The following is a 20,811-nucleotide window of genomic DNA, read 5'->3' as shown; positions in this document are numbered from 1 at the left end:
CTGATTAATATGAAAATCAGATACAACTTTCGGCAGGAAAGCAGGGTGAGTCCTTAAAACTACACTGTTGTGGTGAAAGATAGTATATGGCTCTTTGGAAGAAAGTGCTTGGATTTCGCTTACTCTTCGCGCTGAGGTAATCGCGACTAAGAAAGCAGTCTTCCATGTCAAATGCTGCAGCGTGGCTTTATGGATGGGCTCAAAAGGAGGACCCATCAACTTAGAGAGGACCAGATTCAACTCCCAAGGAGGAGAAGAAGGTCGAACAGGGGGATACACTTTCTTCAACCCCTGTAGGAAATCCATGACCACCTGTAGTTGAAAAAAGGAAGGCTGGCTTGGTGACTTTCTATAGGCCGTAATAGCCGCAAAATGTACTCTGATCGATGAATACTTCAACCCTGATTTAGCTAAGTACAGGAGGTAAGGAAGAATAACCTCCTGCCCTGTGGTTGGATTAAAGTTATTACGAGTGCGCCACAGGTACGAGTGCGCCACAGGTACAACTGCTTCCACTTAAAGGAATTCGAAGCCCTTGTGGATGGTCTCTTTGCTTCCTTTAGCATGTGCATACAGTCCTGCGGTAAGTTCAAATGTCCATATTGCAGGACCTCAGGTGCCATGCTGCCAAGTTTAGTGAGGGAAGGTTGGGATGTAGGATCTTCCCGTCCATCTTGGTCAGTAGATCCGACCTGCAAGGAAGCCTCTTGTGGGGGTGCACCGACAGCTGTAATACGTCCGGGTACCACCACTGTTGAGGCCAGTCCGGTGCTATCAGGATCATTGACATGTTGGACCGGATGAGCTTGGACACCACCTTCGGAATCAGAGGCAGGGGAGGAAAGGCATATGCAAATATGCCGGACCAATCCATCAAAAGAGCATTCCCCTTCGTCCCTGGACGGTGGAACCTGGAGGCGAAGGCATGGCATTTTTTATTTAGATCGTCTGCAAACAGATCTATGGAAGGCTGACCCCACTGATGGAAAATTTCTGCCACTACTTCGTCGTTTACCACCCAGTCTGGCTGATCTTCGAAGTGTCGACTGAGTGCGTCCGCTCGCACATTTCGTTCTCCTGGAAGGTGCACCGCTGTGACAGAAAGGCCTTGGGCTAGAAGCCAATGCCATATCTTTTGAGCCTCCAGGGAGAGAGGGTGAGAGCGCGTACCACCCTGTTTGCTGAGGTAATACATGGTGGTCATGTTGTCTGTCTGGATGAGGACTGAGTTGGACACGATCGAGGGCTGAAAGGCTTTCAGGGCTAGATGGACTGCCCGCAGCTCTAACATGTTTATGTGGTAGGATTGTTCCTTGACGGACCACCGCCCCTGCATTTGTAGGCAATCCATGTGCGCCCCCCTTCCTTGATGCGATGCATCCGTTACTAAGTACTGGGTAGGAACAGGTTGATGGAAGGAGACTCCCAGAACGAGGTTCCGTGGACGGGTTCACCACAGGACAGACGCTTTTGCTGCTTGTGAAAGTACAATCCAGTCTTCCCAGAAACCGGTTGCCTGGTCCCACTTGTCCTCCAGGTCCTGCTGTAGAGATCTCATCCTCAGCCTGGCGTTGGGAATGAGGAATATGCAAGAAGCCATTGATACTTGCCGGACCGTCAAGCGATTGGTCTGGAGAAGAACTTTGCACTTCTGCCGAATTGATAAAAGTCTCTGTTCCGAAGGAAACGCTTTTCCTAGGTTTGTATCTAGAACGGAGCCCAGGTAATGGATCACCTGTGTAGGCTGGCAAACTGACTTTTCCATATTCACGTGCAGGCCTAGCCTGCGGAGTAGAGTTAGGCACACTTGGAAGTCGATTTTTACCTGCTGAGGAGATGGCCCTTTCAAGAGCCAATCGTCCAAGTATGGATATACGAACAGTCCTCGTCTGTGTAGAGCTGCCGCTACCACCACCATGCACTTGGAAAAGACTCATGGGGCAGATTTTAGTCCGAAGGGCAACACTCGGAACTGGTAATGACTGTTGGCGACAACGATACGCAGGAATTTGCGATGACGGGGAGTTACAGGAATGGGGAAATACGCATCCTGGAGATCCACTGAACACATCCAGTCCCCTGCTTGCAGATGTGGACATATTTGATGAAGCGTCAGCATGCGACATTTTTCTTTCAAGAGGAGCTTGTTCAGCGACCGCAGGTCCATGATTGGTCTGAACTTGTGCTCCTGATCTCTTTTTGGCACAAGGAAGTACCTGGAGTACACTCCCTTTCCTCGCTGAGAGTGTGGAACCTTCTCTATGGCCTTTTTTTGTAGAAGCGCCACCACTTCTTGTCGTAGTAATTTTAGCTGGTGAGGACGAGATCTTTTCGGAGGAATGTCCTTTGGAGACACGCGGAAACGTAGTGCGTATCCATTGCGCAGTATACTGAGCACCCAACGATCTTTTGTTATGTTGCACCACTCTTTCAGATGTTGTGAAACACTTCCTCCCACTGGAGTGGGCAACGGCATCAGAGGAAGCTCTGGCTCATTGTTTTCATGTTGGTCGAGTGGTGGTGGAGGATTGTTGTTGGTTAACCCCTCTACCTCTGCTAGACTTTCTGCCCTGAAATTGCGATCTTCCTTGGTTCTTGCTTTGGGACCACTGAGGGGCTTGAACCCTCTGTTGGTATCCCTTGCGCTGGCTGGGCCTGTACCTTCGTCGGAAGTCCTTTTTCTTTTCTAGCTCCACCGCCTTCAAAGTGTCCAACTCGGCTTTCATTCGAGCCATCTCTTCATCTGTGTGGGAGCTAAACAATGAAGAACCCGAAAAAGGAAGGTTAAGAATCCTCTGCTAAGCATCCGGTTTAAGAGCTGTAAGTCTTAACCAGGCAGATCTTCTTGACAAATTCCATGCGCATACGAATGCGCAGATAGTGTGGCGCCATCCGCTGCAGTGCTAATCATTTGATTAGCCACCAAGGAACCCTCCTTAATGATTTCTTCAAAGTCTTTCTGATCCTCCTTTGGTAACTTCTCTTTGAACCGATCCAAAGAGTCCCACAGGGATCTGTCGTATCGACCTAATAAGGCCGCTGCACTGGAGACTGAGTGAAGAAGCTGCCGAACTACAAACCTTTCGTCCCCAAGAATCCTGGCACTTACTCTCCTTGTCCGGAGGGACCAATGCATGAGCAGAGACTGCGTGCATCTTACGTGCCGCTGAGACTATCACTGAATCCGCCGGTGGATCCGTTTTCAAGAACACCAGGTCTACATCAGCAGGCTTGTACTTCTTTTGAATTCTGGCCGGTGTAGCTTTAATCGCTGAGGGGGTTAGAAAAATGTCCATTACTGGTTCCAGAAGTCCAGGAACCAGAGGCAGCAACGCACGCGAAGCAGATCTTTGGTGCAGCGTCTCGAAGATCACTGTCATTGCGACCTGAGGGATGGACATTGCAATGTTCAGTTTCCGAGCCCCTCTCTGCAGCACATCATGATAGGTGTTAATGTCATCTATCGGAGACACTCTCGACTGAGGGCTGTCCGATAGCATAGGCGAATAGTCCCTCTTAGAGGAGTGGGTGGATGAAGATGACCATGAGGGAGACCTCCTTCTGTGGTGATGTGACGTAGAAGGCCTGCGTTCCTTAGATCTACCTGCACGGTGCTGGCGTACCGGCGAAGGCGTTCTATCCACCTCCTGTACTAATCTTTGTAGAGGGGATCTGTGGACAGGGCTTGTGTATTCTTCCTCCCTTCTCGATGCTCCCACCAGAGCCTTACTCCAGTGATGTACTGGTAAAACCCATCTTGGTGACAGATGTATAGAAGGAGAGGCCCTCTGATGCGACAGGGATCTCTGTTGCGATCTCCTCGCATGATGTTCTGGGGACGCAGATGGAGAATGTGGACGTCTCGAGGAGTGAGAAGAAGAGTGTCTGGATGCTGATTCAGTCACTAAGACTACTGAACCTTCGTCAGATCTATGCGAAGGTGGCCTCGACGTCGAGCGAATATCACGCTGTGACGGAGCCCTCCTCGATGTCGATCGAGATCTTCTTCTAGTCGTCAAGGCTCGACCAGGTTCTGGGAGTGGTCTCGGCGTTGACTGTGGTTTCTTCGGTGTCGAATGTGTCGACGGCGAATGGCGCCTTGACGATGGCAGAATACTTCTTCGTTTCGACGTAGAGCGATTTGGACGGCGCCGCAGGACTTCCTCTCCTCGACGCCGATCATCGGTGGGATGACGACGGCGGAGGGCTGCTAGCCCTCGACGCCGAGCGATGTTGGAATGACGTCGGTGGAGGGTTTCTGGTCCTCGACGTCCAACGGCGCCGGGATGACGGCGGAGGACTTCTCGTTCTCGACGCCGATCGCCGCCTGGTCTGCGACGACGGAGAATTCTCTCCCCTCGACATCGAACGTCGTCTGTGTGACGGTGACGGAGGGTTATCAGCTCTCGACGTCGAACGTCTAACCGACGTCGACGGAGGTCTGCTGTCTCTCGACGCCGATCGTCGCCGGGTTGACGACGGCGGAAGGCTTTGGCTCTTCGAAGCCAATTGTCGCCTTGATGCAGACGGAGGACTGGAACTCCTCGACGCCGATCGTCGCCGGGTTGACGACGGCGGAGGCTGTCGAATTATCGTCGTCGAATGCAGTGACGTACCTTCATGCCTGCGTTCTCTCGACGGCAGGCCTGCCGTCGACGGTCTTTTCTTCGATGTCTGTCCCTCCGGTGGCTGTTTTCTCAGCGCCGAGCCCGACGCTGAGGGTCTAGAAGAGAATCTGGGCCTCTTGGAGCCTTTTCTTACCGGAGACCTGCCTCTGGAAGCCTTTTCTGCCAATCCATAAAGACGTATCCACTGTCTGTCCTTTAAAGTTCTTTTAGAGAGAGACTGGCAATGAGGGTAAGTCTTGGGGACATGGTCTTTAGGCAGGCAAAGAATACAGACTGAGTGAGAGTCTGACCTGGCCTTTTTTCCACAAGAAGGGCAGGGATCAAAACGGGATGGCATTTTGAGTGGTAAAAAATGCCAAAATTAGTCAGAAAAAGCAAACACCTTACTTGACTGGATGAAAGACGTCGAAGTAAGATAAACTCTTTCTGAAAAAGGTAGATTATTTCTGAATAAAACCAGAAAAAAGTGGAGCTGTGTAACCAGGGTCCTGACTGAAGGAGCCGGAAAGAACAACTGACCTAACTGTCACCCCTGAGGCATGATGGGAAGCTAGGGGTCATGGCTGCCTTAAAGGCACGGTGCCAGTTTTTCTATGTTGCTATGAGTTAGCTTTCTGTATACACACTGCAGGACCTACAAACAGCTTCTCCCAGGCAGCCGGAGCAGCCTCTGGTATTGCCTTGTTAAAAGGAAGCTGAAGAGAGAGGTTGTAAAATTTCAGTCAAAATATTAGATTTTGGCTTCTCAGAGGCCAAGGTCAGCTTTAAGGCTTCTGCAGCCTTGCGTGTCACAGTGGTAAAGGAGGACACTTCTTCTGTTCATGGGCCAGAGATGCAAAAGATGCCCCCTTCTAATGAGGTATCCAGACCACCAGCATTTTTAAAGTAAAGGTAAAGGTCAAAATCAGAGTAATAATGAGGAAGCATATTTTGGGCCTCTGTGCTAACATCTTCATAGGGCCATAATCTTTATCAGGCAGAGTTATGGTATTGGCATCTGATAGCAAATCCACCTCCATGTGGACGCCTCTCTGGGCCATAGGAAGAGCCAGTTCATCCAACAAGCCCTGACTTCCCTCTTCAGTCCCCATCATTATTTCAACCAACTGAGGGTAGCAGCAGTGGTGACAGTATTGGCTGGGGGGTGTTGGGGTAGATGTCGCAGGAAGGACAGGCAATAGTGACTTGGTCCAGGCTTTGCTTTCTGAATGGTGAGGCTTAAGCCTGTGGAGACACGGAGTGGGACAGTTTCGGAGTCACCAGGCCCAAAAGAGTAGGTCTGCGATTGGTGAATGGATAGGGGCTAAAAGAGAGGTACTAAAGAAATTCAACATGGCCAGACAGAAGGCTTTGGCCTGCCTATGGCAACAGATGGAGCAGTAAATAATGCTTAAATCTCTTTTAGGGACAGAATTCACTGCCAAAATGAGGAAGAGCCTGGCACTAGGAAACTGTACTGTAATTCAGAACAGCTGTGGAAGGTGGACCATTTCCTAAAGGAAGAAGAGGAATCCTCCTTTCTATGGGGGACTTTTTGTGTTTATTGTGCAAGTCTTCTTCGGCTATCATTCCCTGTTAGGATGCTCCCCTGGAGAAGTAAGGGGTACATGCTGGCATTTCACTTACGGCCTTGGCCTTTGCGTGCATGAGGTAAAACTAATCATAGGCCGTTGAGTTGTGGTAGGAGCCATGCAACATGCAGATGTTGTGAGGATAAGATAGACACATCCGTTTCTGGCACTTACCAGGCCTGGACTTGGTGGGGAGGGGTGGGACGTCACCCTCACTGCGACCTTACCCTCACCTCTATGACGACGAGGGTCCCCCTAAAACAACTTCAGGGCCCTGAAGCTATCATCACCCGCTCCACCAACATTGTTCTCTTCTCCTACGGGTGCCACTTAAGCACTTCTGCAGTATCAACTATGACGGTAAACAGGATGAAGGCAAAACGATTCTCCTCTATAAGAGAGCTGTTCCAGAAGTTGCATGAATCATCAAGTGTCACCAATCAAGAGAGGATATTCAAACACTACTGATGGAATTCCGTAAGGATATCCGACCTTAATCATTCCCTATGCCAAACAGAATTGTGACTAGATTACATAGACAACACTGTGTCAGAACACTCCCAAGAGAACGACAATCACACATCCTGCTTGGAGGAGTTAGAACAACAACAAAATTCACTACAAGTAAGCTTGACGATCTATTGAATAGATCGTGTCGCAACAATATATTTTGATCTGTGGCACTGCATCGACGATACAAACAGCGGACCTGGAAACCCATGTTCAAGCCTTATTCGCACACCTACTCCAACTTCCAGATAAAACCCCTGTCCTATTGAACCACACTCAAAGGGTTTACTCCAATTACCAGCAGCAACAAAACTTTCCCCCTTATGTACTAACTCAAGTTATTTCCAGGTGAAAGAAAAAAATCTTGAATGCGGTCCGACAACACAATCATCTAACGTTTCTATTCGATGCAATCTTACTATTCCAAAATGTCTTGGGCCAAATGCTGGCGAAACAAAAGGACCTTTTCAAAATCACCCAACATCTCCAAAAGGAAAAGATCCCCTCTTCAGGCTTCTTTTCACATATGAAGACAAGCCTCATGTGGTGAGACACCTACAAGAGGGAGAGGGATCCTACGCCTCCCCTCGCCCCTATCAATGCAACAGGATCAAGATCATGTCCCCACTAATTTGTCGGACCAGAGAGGCAAATGGCGCTTCCAACGTTTGCCAATATCGCGCAAGGTGGCTCGAAAACTTTGCAAACAAAGGGATATCGTACACCGCCAATAGTCTTCAAAAGGAAGAAGTTTACCATGATGCAGGGTCATCGGTGACTAACGGTCCCAAGAACACAACTACTCTAAGGATGGATAAGTTACATATCTGTAGACCTAGTTCTGCATCGTAGGAATATTCATTGAAGTCACAAACCTTGAATAAATCCTGTGCAGCCAGGGCGGACCCCATAACACCTTCTTCAACATATATTTAGAATCCAGGAAAATATCTGCACAGTGTTCATCATTGAAAGTAATTTTCCATATAATTTTAGTGTAGACTATCAGAGATGTATTTTCCTGGAGAATGCTGTAGAAGAATAGTAGAACACATCTCCTGGAAAAAAGCACTTTTTAATATTTGCAACACAAAGTTATACAAAAAGGCTGCCCTTGAGAGTGATAGGAAAAACAGCCTAACGGGGTAACACTGAAACTATGAAAAAACATGAGCTGTACCTTTAAGGACCCTAGAGAGACCTGCATTGCAGTGGCCTGTGAGTATCAGTTCTTTTTTATGCGAAACACAGGTTATCAATGAAACCTGACAGCTGGGGAGGAGGGAGGGTGTTTATGAATTCACTGAAGATTCCTACGATGCTGAACTATATCTACAGGTATCTAACGTTTCCGTATCCATCGTAGGATCTTCATTGATAGCCATAAACCTTGAACAGAGTAGCAAGCTAAAAGAAAAAACTCCCTACAGCGGCTGTCAAGTAAAACATACCCTCTAAGTCCGTAAATTGTTTGACTTGAGACGTATCAATTAGAACCAGCGCATCAGAAGGACAAGATAAACTATTTGAATAGGTTTATTAACGTTTCTTATCTAAATCTAGACTCAGCAAGAGTATCCATGTCTAGACAGTAGTGTCTTGTAAATGTAAATCCAAGTAGCTGCCTTACAAATGTCTGAGATAGGGACCTGCCTCATCCAAGCTAGGGTTGCAGTTTTAGCCCTTGTTGAGTGAGCTTTTGGTTTGTCTGGCAAAGGTATGTTTGCTATCTGGTAACATAGTGAAATGCATGAAAATATACATCTAGACCCTGTCTCATAGGGCTAAAGTTTATGAACAGATGGGTAGATTTCCTAATGGAATTTGTCCTTTCTAAATAAAAAGCAGTGGCGTAGCTAGACCTACTGCCACCTGGGGTGCACCCTAAGTTTGCCACGCAATGCAGAGGCCGGGGTGGGTGACAGCCAATGGACGACTTGTTCTCGGGAGCTGGGGGATGGTGGTAGTCTACAGAGACGACTTGCTCACCTCCACCACCCCCATAAAACAGTGACGCCCCCCCGGCTACGTCACTGAAAAAAAAAGATAGCACTCGTTTAACAATAAACATCTGTTATTCAGCGCCAAGATACTCTTTTGGGGGTGAACATGCGCTTTACAAATACACATGTTAGGTTATGTTTCAGGTCTAGGGAATGTAGTGTCCTCTCCGCTGCAGATGTTGGGTTTGGGGAAAAAGGCAGGCAGAGTGATAGATTGACTGATATGAAACTCTGAGATTACCTTAGGCAAAAAAGAAGGATGTGTACGTAAGACAACCCTATTGTGATGGTAAACTGTAAAGGGTTCAATAGCAGAAAGAGCCTGCAATTTACTAACTCTACGAGCGGAGGTGATTGCAACTAAAAAGGCCGTTTTACATGACCAGTATTATTATATTTTGATATTTATAGAGCGCTGCAAACCACCCTGAAAGTGTCTCTAGGTACTGTAGCGTATCTTCAGACAGGAGCTAAGGTAACAATATTGAAATTTAAACTGAGACAGATTAAAACACCCATGTTTTAGGAGCTTTTTTGAACCGTCTACAATCAGTGTTAGCATGGAGATGTGATGGAAGCTGGTTCCAGTATTGAGGGGCTAAGTATGTAAATGATGCAATGTTGCTTTACGGATCGGTTCAAAGGGAGGACTCATTAGTTTTGATAATACCAGGTTCAGCTCCCACGGAGGTGAGGGTCTCCTGGCTGGAGGAAAAACCTGCTGGAGTCCTTCCAAAAACTCTTTGACTACTGGAATCTTGAAGAAAGACTGTGGTGTCGGTGATTTTCTGTAAGCAGGGATGGCTGCTAGATGAACTCTAATCGAGGTCAATTGAAGACCAGGTTCAGCAGGATGTAATAAATAAGGTAGGATGGCATTCTCCTGCATTGTAATGTGGTCACAGTTCCTAGCATGACATCTTAAGAAGAAACGTTTCACTTAAAGGCATGGCATGCTCTTGTGGCTGGACATTTGACTTCTTTCAAAATGTTCATGCAATCTGCCAGGAGACTTAAATGTCCGTACTGGGGGACCTCAGGAGTCATGCTGCCAAATTCAAAGAATGGATCGCTGGATGGAGAATTTTCCCCTGAAGTTTGGAGAGGAGAGGAGATGTGGTCTGAGTGGCGGACACTTGTGCTGGGCTATTGATAATTCCAGGAAATCTGTGTACCTACCACTACTATCTTGGCCAATCCAGAGCTATTAGTATCATTGTGATATGTGATCTCATTAATTTCTGAATTACTCACAGAATCAGTGGAATTGGTGGAAAGGTGCAAACAAATGGAGCTGACCAGTCTATAAAAAGGGCATTGCCCAGAGATTGTGCCCAGAGACCCTGGATGCATGTGCCTCTGCATTTTCTGTTTCAGGCAGTGGCAAACAAATCTATTGTTGGTGTGCCCCAAGCTTTGAAGATAGATACCACTACCTGATCGTTGACGACCCATGTGTGATTCTCTTCGTGGCAATGACTGAAAAATGCACCTCTACATTTTGAACTCCTGGGATATGAAAGTCTGTGATAGAAAGCCCTCTTGCTAAAGCCTAATGCCACATAGCTTCAGCTTGAAGAGAAAGAGGTCTTGACCTTGTTCCACCCTATTTGTTTATATAAAACATTGTAGTGGTGTTGTTGGTCTAAATCACGATGTCACTTCATTCGAGTGATGGAAGAAAGGCTTTGAGAGCTAGGTGAATGGCTTTCAGCTCCAATCAGATTCATATGATAGGACGTTTTTTTCTGAGATTAAAGACCTTGAATGGCAAGATGTTTCATATGCTCGCCCTAACCTGTCAATGAGGAGTCTGTGATAATAGCTTGAGATGGTGTTGGCTTCTGAAAGAGGACTGCTGTCAGAAGATTGTGAAGGTTGGCCTACCATGAGAGAGATTGAAGTGCACTGACAGAAAAGAATCAGATCTTCCCAGAGACCGGTCTTCTTCAACCATTGATCCTCCAGGCACATTAGGAAATATAAAGGCGTGCTCTCTGGACTATGGAGATGCTGGAGGCCATTGATCCTAGAAGGGAGGCTACCTGTTGGATCGTTGGTCTGGTCTGTTTTATAAGATGTGCACACTTCTACTGTATTGAGAATACTCTCTCTGCTGAAGGATACACTTCTTCCTTGTTGCATGTTTAAAGTTGCTCCCAGGAAAGTTAGACTGCACTGGTGTGGATAATAACTATTCTGCATTGACCTGTAGATCAAGTAATGGTAGGAGAGATGTTACGGCATAGTTTTGTTTTGCATTGTGTAAAGAATCTACTCTTATTAGCCAGTTTTCCAAGTATGGATATATGAAAAAACCTTTTCTCCTTAGCTGTGCCGCTACTACTGTCATGCATTTTGGGAAGGTTCAAGGAGCTGACTTTAAGCCAAAAGGAAGTACTGCGTACTGATAATGGTGTGATCCTACCACAAACCACAGGAATTGCCTGTGGTTAGGGATGACTGGAAAGTGGAAATGCATCATTCTTTTAAAATTCTTTATTTTGGGTACAATAACTCAACCATTTTTGCCATCATTTCCCAGTGATAAATTATTGGATATTTTATTAGCTATTGCATTTCAACAGATCATCTTTAACTGGAAATCCTCAGCTAAAGTATCATATAAGGTGTGGTGGGACTTTGTATGTTACAGTTGAATACTAAGTATATGATGCAATGTTCTTCCTCTCATAATGCCCCAAGATAATGGCTGCCTCTTACTGTATTTCTTAATTAAATTGATATTACTTTATCACATACTATTCCTACACTGTCTGAAAATGTTCAGCCTCCGTGATTAATGTATTCTCTGTCTTCTTTTATGTTTGAAGGGAATATTGTAGTTTTTAAGTGCATATTGTAGCTATTCTTATTTAGATTGACATGGTTGAGGATGTGTATTTTTTACGTTATTGAATTTATATTTAGGAATTCTCCTTATCCTTTCCCTCCCTTTTACTTCTTTCCCTCCCCCTTCCTCCCTCTTCCTCCCTTCAAAATTTAAAAAGACTTTAGTATTTTATGGAAGGTGTATTGCTATTTTACCATTTGTTCTCTGAGAATATTATGCATCGTTGTCCTCCTAAATAAAGTCTTTTGAACACCAAAGTAAGGGCAACCATTTGCTAAATCAGCAATATCGGTTTCCCTCATTCCACGCAAGGGAAAAAGGTGTGTGGCAGCATAAAAGGGTCAGATGTGTCCTAGAATATGAGGTAAATCGGTTACTTTAGTACAAAGGCTCATCTTGTTATGTACTGGGACAGTTTACACTTGCATCAGTTTCCCTTATGTCCATAATAAAAAGATGTGGGACAAAAAGTTAATAATACTCCAATACAACTTTGCAACTTTTAATTGCTTTTAAAACAATCACATAATGACTCAAAATTTGTAAAAGATGGTCACAGAATTATTTCTGCAGTGTAACTTTAATCCATGCACATGGTTCTCTCACCTGGAAAAGCAGAAGAAGATATAAATAATATTTGTTGCAAGTTCCACACTTTGTTTCCAGTCTTCTCTCAGTACTCGGGCTAAAGCGCCCAGTGCAGTTTCTAAAGAAACAAAACAGGAAATATTATACAAGTCTTACGCAAATAAATGACAAACTGAGGAAAGAGATTTCCAAATAAATCAGAAATAGGACTACCCGTTAATGTAGGTTTTTACTGCATATAAAGGATCCAATCTCAATTGTTGTTGTACTAGGAACTTTAATAACTAAAACTCCTGAGCCAATATAGGATACAGCATTAACGCAAAATAAAAAACATGGGTTGGTAAGAAGTCCATTACATATCAGAAACTAAACAGACATAACTAGTGCAAACGGGCAGCTTTATAATGATGCAATTCTAAAATGAATGCCAAGTGGAAGAACTTCTGACTAAACTATGCCCTTCTTTCTCCTACTGAAATCGACTCATATTAATTTGTTCATTAAGGAATTATGTAAACCGATTACTTGCTTTTTATTTTCACCTATTGCCACTTACAGAGTCAGGAATGAAGTAAACAGATTTAGTATATTTTTTGGCAAACCAATAAATGGCGGTTTGATTTAGTCCTCGATTCATGAGCATCATAAACAACCACAGACATGTTATTTATATATATATATATATATATATATATATATATATATATATATATATATATATATATATATATATATATATATATATATATATATATATATATGTATATATATAGTGAAAGTTTTAAATCTATAGTTAAAAAGGTCAAGAAATGAAAAAGTGAGACTCATCGTTCAAAGTGTAATGCAATTATATATTTCACAAAAAGACTGAAACCTAAGTAGTTGAAATATTTTTAAATTCACCAATAACACATTCAACTTATAAGTAAGTCCCATGCATTAAGGAGCTCTAACCCTTAGCCTGCCCCTAACCCTAATGCTAACCCTAAACTGTGATGCACCCTAACCATACCCCACCTGACCACAAAGCTATCCCCATTTAATATCCTATCCCTAATTCACACCTGCACCCTAACACAATCTATAAACCTCACCTTCTCTCTTCCCCTTACTCTAAAGCAAACACTAGCCTCCCTCGAACACCACCGCAATGCAAGTCTTAACATATAAAATTGTACTTTTTGCTTGACAGATCAACACATTTACTGATGAAGACATTACACTCATCTGTAATCTTACATTCCACATCCCATTTAAAAATGCAGGAGTTATGGAGATCTGAGGCCTTATCTGACCATCTCTTATATTGTTTTTATGTAGTGATCTGACAGCCACATAGCAAGTAGGGTGAGGTGCAGGCCAGACAGAATATAATGACTGATGTGCATTGCTTGGAAAGGTAACTGAGCACGCCTTAATATTTATTAACTAAATAGAGCATTTTGAAATGTATCCGTGGCTTTATCAGGCATCAGTAAAAAGACTTCTTGTCAGGGGTGAAGTAGCCCAATCATTTTAGACTGAAGACAAGGCGGGCAGTTTTATTTTGCCATCTTTGTGGTAAGGTCATAGTCTTGGATGGACGGCACTATAGAGACTAGTACAAATCTGATACAGGACAAGCTCATCGCAGCCACCAGAGTGATCCAGAACAGTTATATGTTATGAGCTGTTTCTCTTCACCAATACTGTTTCGTGTGTCTTTAACTGTTTGAACATTTGCATGCCGTCGCATCTCATATAGAGATTCTACCTGATCGCTTGATCAGGGACTAGAACAGCATCTGGAGGTGCGTTGTGTGTTGTCTTGCTGTTACGGAATAAGATAAAGATGGACTGAAGCTACCACGATCGTGTCTATTGTCTCATCAACATAACATATTTTTGGGATGAGTTGGAGACAGCAGAGGCAGCACTTTAAATCCTCATCACTACAGGTATCAAACTCTGCCTGCCTATGTAAAGCATGGTGCTCACCCCTTACCATCTTACTCAAAGAACAGTTTTCTGTGTAAGATTTACCTAGGCTCTTAACCCAGAATTATTCTACTACACATACAATCTGCATTTGAGCACTACGCTGAATCAGTCTTGTGTGCTAATTACAAGGTAGGTAGCAGCTCAAGCCTGGCTCAAGCACCATGTTCAATGAAACACCGGAGTCGTGGAAATTATTTGGTGCGCGGCTCAAGCCCTGCCTTTGAAAAATTACGGGAATTGCAGGAATTACTTTGGTACACACTGAGTTATTCAGTCACTTACTGGCTGACAGTGGAAGGAATTTCTCCTATGAAATACACAAGAGATGTTGGCTCAGATCTGAGCAGCAAAAGTATTTCTACACTAGATTTGAGGACAGCATATCATCAGGTTGAATTATGCCAAACCTTCCATCCTTTGCCTTTCTTTAACACCCTATCTGGCGCATTTCTATTTCTACAACTGCATTCTTGAGCAGTGTAATTAGTATCACAATTTTGGTCCTAGCTGGATTTTTTTCTTCTGCCAGCTCTGCACATCAAGGAACCAACAGCAAAAGAGGTAAAGGTGTCGAGCGAGGATCAAGGGTCTCCATTATAACAGAAACTAAAGTCTAGTATACATCAACTGGAAGGTTAATCTCATTGGCTGTTTCTGTCTTTCAAAAATTTATGTTTCAGATTTTAGGAAATATGCCCAATGTCCTTGCATACCAGTATGACATTTTAATTTACACTGATAATAAGGAACATCATTTACTCACTCTTGATAAAAGCATTTTAGGGGGTTTAGGCAACAACATTAAAAGGAAAGTGTCAGTTTTTGTTGAGAAACATGGAATATCTATTCTATCAGATCTCCTTTGAAGGCATCGGTCTAAATAAGATTTACTGGAGGCTATTAAGAATGTAGCAGCACCTAATAATAAACAATTGAGGTCATTTATGGGACTATGTGAATACCATTCATGTTTTGTGGAACATTTTTCACATCAAACTGAGCCTTTAAGAAAACCTTTGAGGTGATGTTAAATATTGTTGGGAAGAGATAGAGAGCTTGACCTTTAATTTGTTAAAACATCTAATTCAAAAAATGGTACGACTTTGCAGGTCTTTAAGGATACTGCCAACTCTTTTGTCACAATTTGTGAGAGTAATGTGGGTCTTGTTGTGGTGAGTCAGATAGTTGGTGGGAAGGAAAATTCAGTAATGTTTGGCTCAAAATGCCTCTCTTCTGCAGAAATGAATAATAGTACCATTGAAAAGGAGGAATTAAGCTGGGTACGGGCAACTAACAGTTTTTAGGTCTCGCCTGACGAGACTTATTGAGAGGGCTCCAAAAAGTGCTACCAGGCCACCCTAGAGCTACAGTGCATGTGCGCGGGCGCGCGCGCCGCGTTTTACCGCGATTACTTTCATTTTCGCGGCCGCTTTGCATAGCCAATAGGTCTCGCTTTGGGGACCTTATAAGTATTTAGTTATGCAACTGTTGCACACTTATAAGGTCCCAAAGGACAGACCTATTGGCTATGCCAATGCTTGTTCTATTTATTTGTGGGGTAGAGAATTTTTGTTGGTAACAGATCATAAATCCTTGGCGTATCTTTTGAATGAAGGGAATTAAAACGAGTCCAGTTCCAGACTAGTGAGGTTGTTGACTAAAATGCAAGAGTTACATTTCAGAGTTAGACACATCCCTGGTGGAAAGAACTGCAGGGTAGATTTTTTGTCAGATTGTCCAGCTGATGTAGTTGCGCGAGATCTGCTTCATGATGTTGAGTGCATTGTGGGATATGGTAAGGGAGTCAAGGCGGAAGATGTAGTTTCTCAAAGAATGGGTGAGTTTGAAAATGAAAGATAGTTGTCAAATGCTGGTAAAATACATTAGTTTAGGATGATAAAGATATTCAAAATGAGGTAAATGCATTTCCTAAATTTAAGGATGAGTTGACTAATGAGGGATATTTGGTATTAAGTGGAAATCTGCTGATTCTGCCAGTAGAATTAAGAAGTAGACTTGTACGTTTGCTTATCAGGGTAATGTAGGATTAACAGGTTCAAAGACGAGATCGAGATCCTTGTACTGGTGGCCAGGAATGGATGCAGAGGAAGATTTGTTTGTTTTCGATTGTGGAGGTTGACAAGTCTGTTCAAATTTAATACCCCACTTTTCTCCTGTGGAGTTCCCAGTCAAGCCTTGGGGAAAAGATGGGATTGGACTTTATTGGGCCCTTTGCATTCTGTCAGTGAGAACATGACATAGGTGCAGGTCTTGGTTCTTGGTGGACTATCACTCAAAATGATTAATCCACAAATTTATGAAGGAGCCCAACTGTTCACATAGAAGGGATTCCTACATTTTTGGTTACCGAAAATGGGGTACAATCTAAATTTCAAGTGATGAAAGGTTTTCTTTCTTCGTTCCGTATTAAACATCCGACTGTTGCATTGTACAGTCCCCAAGGTAACGGGATGGTAGAAAGTGTCAACAGACTCAAAAGAGATCATTCAGTAGGGTGATTCTTCAAGACAGGATGTTCAAGCGGTTGTTGAAGATAGACTGTGGAGTTAACACAACACACCACATTCTACTACAGGGGTCGCTCCGTTTGTGTTGTTGATGGGTTGTCATTCTTTGAATGCACTATCACCGGTTTGGGTGTTGAAGAGCACAGGTAAGCTGGATTATCTTCCTACTGTGCAGGAGTTTAGTCAACAGGTTGAAAAGGAGCAGATTAGAAGTAAACTCAGTTATGATGAGTTGAAGAGGGTCAAAGATGTTGATTTCATGTCGGATTTGGTCAGAATGAGACAACTTTCAGGTACTAAGAAAAAAGGTTCCAAATTTTACTTGAAATGCACAGCAATTCCAGTCCCCAAACATGCTTTTAAGAATGTGTTGTCTAATCCAGGTGTTGATGTGTGTTGATGGACGCTTGGGGGTGTGAGAGATGGAGATTGTGTGTACGGTAGTTTGTTAGACAATGAGGTGGGGAGTGATCATACTCCTGTAGGTAGGCATGTTGAGCCGAACAAGATTTGGGAACACTGGCATGAATTTCTTTCAATCGGGTAAACATTTACGGCTTCCTGTTCTCAGGAAAGTGGAGGTGGACGGAGCAATTGTGTTCAAGCTAACATGAGAAGTAGTTGTGCTAAGAACGTGGTTAGACCAGTGTATCCCAAACTGTGGTTCACAACCAACTGGTGGGTTGATAGCCCATTTGTAATGGGTCGCAAATGTCAGAACAAAACATAAAGATGCCCTTTAATTTTAAATTATCTGTTTAACTTGTCACACTTGCTGGTGATTCACAGACAGAGGTCAAAATGTCAGGCTGATTTATTCTTTTAACATGAGGATTATTGTTTACTTTTCTTTCTCTCACTGCAAAGTGAGAGACGTTTTTAAAGTGAATTACGTGACAATGTAAGATATTGTTATTAACAATACATAACGCAATGTAAATATCTGTAAATGAACTGTATCCATCCAGCAATTAGGAAAGCCAAAATAAAGCACTTTTTAGTAAATCAGAAGTGTGCTAGAAACAGAGATCTTAATAGGATAAATACAAATGAAGGCACTTACTTGGGGATGTACAAATGATACATTTTCACAGAAATCCGATTTCCACACATTATCTTTTCTGTACTATATAATTTCATGAGTAAAACTATATATCTGTGCAAATTTAGTGGCCATATCAATGGGAAATAATGCTGTTGGTAAATGACAATGCACTACCAAGCAATGCTTTAGTTACATTCAACAATCGTCCAGTCTCATGTCCATTGAAGGTAGGTGGGTCACAAATGTTTATTGTTTTAAAAAGTGGTACGTTGGTCTAAAATGTTTGGTAACCACCGGGTTAGACTAAAGCATTTCAAGGATTCCTTCCAGGACTACGTCTGTGTTGTTTGTGTGGCTTTGAGTTTCAGTTGTCAGTGTTTGAGCTGTTTGTTTGTGTGTTTCTTTGTAATGGAATGCTTTCTGTTGCCTGCAAGGAGAGGGATGCATTATGGGCTGATTTTCTTGGGAGACATCCACTACAACGCGGGCATTGCATCGCAATGCCTTTACATCGCGGTCATTACAACACAAGTCGTTACAACGACTTGCGCTGGATGGCGCTCCAACCTAAGGAATAGTATGATTTACTATTCCAACACCTTCCCTACTGTACATAGACTGGAGTTGGAATAGTAAATCATACTATTCCTAAGTCCAGCACCCTCCAGCGCAAGACGTTGTAACGACTTGCGTTGTAACGAACGCAATGTAAAATACTGCGCTGTGAATGTATGCGATGTAATGTCATACATTCGATTTTCTTTGCCAATATTGTTTCCTGTTTCACTATTCAAACGTTCCAATGCAGTTGAATCTCTTGAAGTGAGTTTCAGAATCCATCTGATCGGTTGATCAGGGACTGAACAGTCTCTGGAGCAGTCTTGTGTGTTGTTTTGCTGTTACAGACTAAAATAAAGCTTGACTGAAGCTACCACAATAATGTATGCTCTCCCATCAACATAACATGATAGTTGTGGAGAAATGCTCTCACAAAAGAGGTACAACTGTTTAAGAAACATTTTTGTAATATAACTGACCTGGTTTCAAGGCCAGGTCTGAACGGATGATGGCAAATCAAATAGAATTACAAAAGAACTTTACCAAACTGCTTGAATTAAAGTCAAAACTTCATTCAGCACCTAACAGCAGGCATCAGTATATTTTGCTGTTAAGTAAAGGAAATGTCATACAAACTTATTTTTCCCCCAACAGTGACACTAATAATCCATAGATATTCTGTTAGTACAGACTGTATACATAATATATTCAGAACCGTGGACAAAACCGACCTGCATGTAATTACCCTAAAACTAGCATTGTAAAGTAACCCTTAAAACAAAACAAATCAAAAGACTCAAAATAACTCAAAGCTGGAGGGTTAGTGGCCCGCTACTGACAGAAATACACACTATTTAATGTTCTACAACATCTGAAAACACAAATAAAAGTACAACACTGACAGCAGGAAAAAAAAACTAACAATACTGGTTCACTACTGTTGGAATGGGTTTTTGGCTAAACACTAACATAATGTCAGCCTATTCTATGTTCAACATTATTTTTAATTAATAGGTGTATCCTGCTTTTGTGGAAGTAGTTGAGAATATAGAAAAATAGACCATCAAAATAGTTTTAAAAAATTCTCCCTACTGGAAAATTCCCAGGATGCCCAATGTTCTGCACCACAGTACATACTACATCATGAATCCTTAACAACCTCTGTTAGACTCACAAATCCACCTAACGGCAATAAGGATGGATGTTGCCACTGCCCCTTGTACAGCTTTTTTTTAAACTTATGCACACAGTTTCTGGTCAGAATGCTCACAACTTCTATAAATTCAATACAATATAGGCTAAATTGAATTAGTAACTCAGTTCATTAAACTTTGTGATTTTTGAAAAAACAGTATACATAAATCAGTTGAAAATGCATCGGATAATAATTTAAGAGGAACTTACAAATACATAAAAACAGGCCAATAATAATAAAATGAAGACTAAAACTGCCATTATCCTAAAAAACCTAGATCCTAAACTAAGTACCGATACTTAGTAGCTTACAAAAAAGACACCAGAAAGGAAGCGAGAAACACAAAAAACAATTTTTTTGTGTAACTAGCAGCTGTAGTTAAAGATATGCAGGTCTAATCTGTCTGAAATTTTCAGAAATCAGGAGATTTGGGAGACTGGGTTCTTGTTGCAGTAACCCCCCCCCCCACGCACTTTTTGCCTGTTTTCTGCTGCAACCTTGACTGTGGTGGACTCGTTTCCTGCTAACCAGGTTCCCAGGACCAGTGTTCTTTCTCTAAAACTGTACCACAATCGGCACAACACTAGCAATGCCTATATGTGCCTAGCAAATGGTACCCCTGGTATATAGGGCACTGGGACTGCAGAGGGTCCACTAGGGCTGCAGCACAACTTGTGGCATTGCCATTGCAGACTGCGTGTTTTTGTGCAGAGAAACCCATAAAGGCTAAATGGCACACATTCATGTGCGTCAGTCCCACAGACACTGCATGCGGTATAGGTAAGTCACCTCTACTGCAGGCCTTACAGCCCTAAGGCAGGGTGCACTATATCCCATGTGTAGACATATCTGCATGAGCAAATATAACTCTACAAAATCAAAGCCCTTTCTTGGGTATTGTAAGTGCACAGGGAAGCCATAGAGAGCACATGGTCTGGAAACTTGTCCTTAGGAGTTTCATAGCTCCATGATGGCTTCACTGTACCCTAAGATGTTTGGTACCAAACATCTCATCTTAATTAATAGTCACTGATGCCAGTGTTTGAGGTATTAATAAATGCACACAGGAGACACCTTAGAGGGTCCCCTGAAAACACCTACCAAGCACTGGTGTGTTCTCTGACTCGTCTTAGTCCGCGTGCCACCACCAAAAAAATTTCTGACCTCATGAGGTGAGAGCCTGCACTCTGAGGCCAGAAACCATTACTGCTCTCAGCAGAGGTGCTTCACACCTCCTCCAGGCCAGGATGGCCTTCCAGGGCGGCAAATATTAGAGGCGATGCCATCTTTGAAATGCAACCCAAACATCTCCAGATAGTGGAAGATGCCAACCCCCCTTTCCTGCTCC

At 43.2% G+C, this 20,811-nt stretch overlaps 1 protein-coding gene across 1 annotated transcript in view; it reads right to left on the bottom strand.

The window, feature by feature from the left end:
• KIFAP3 (kinesin associated protein 3) overlaps positions 1-20,811 on the bottom strand; it is a 1,322,278-nt gene that overhangs the window by 1,036,959 nt on the left and 264,508 nt on the right. The window contains exon 6 of the mRNA XM_085654829.1: positions 12,173-12,272. Coding sequence (XP_085510955.1) covers positions 12,173-12,272 — 100 coding nt within the window. The remainder of the gene's footprint in view (positions 1-12,172; positions 12,273-20,811) is intronic.

This window comes from Triturus cristatus, chromosome 4_1 (genome assembly GCF_964204655.1).
Source record: "Triturus cristatus chromosome 4_1, aTriCri1.1, whole genome shotgun sequence".
Classification (NCBI taxonomy): domain Eukaryota; kingdom Metazoa; phylum Chordata; class Amphibia; order Caudata; family Salamandridae; genus Triturus; species Triturus cristatus.
This window is presented reverse-complemented; position numbering and strand designations above follow the sequence as displayed.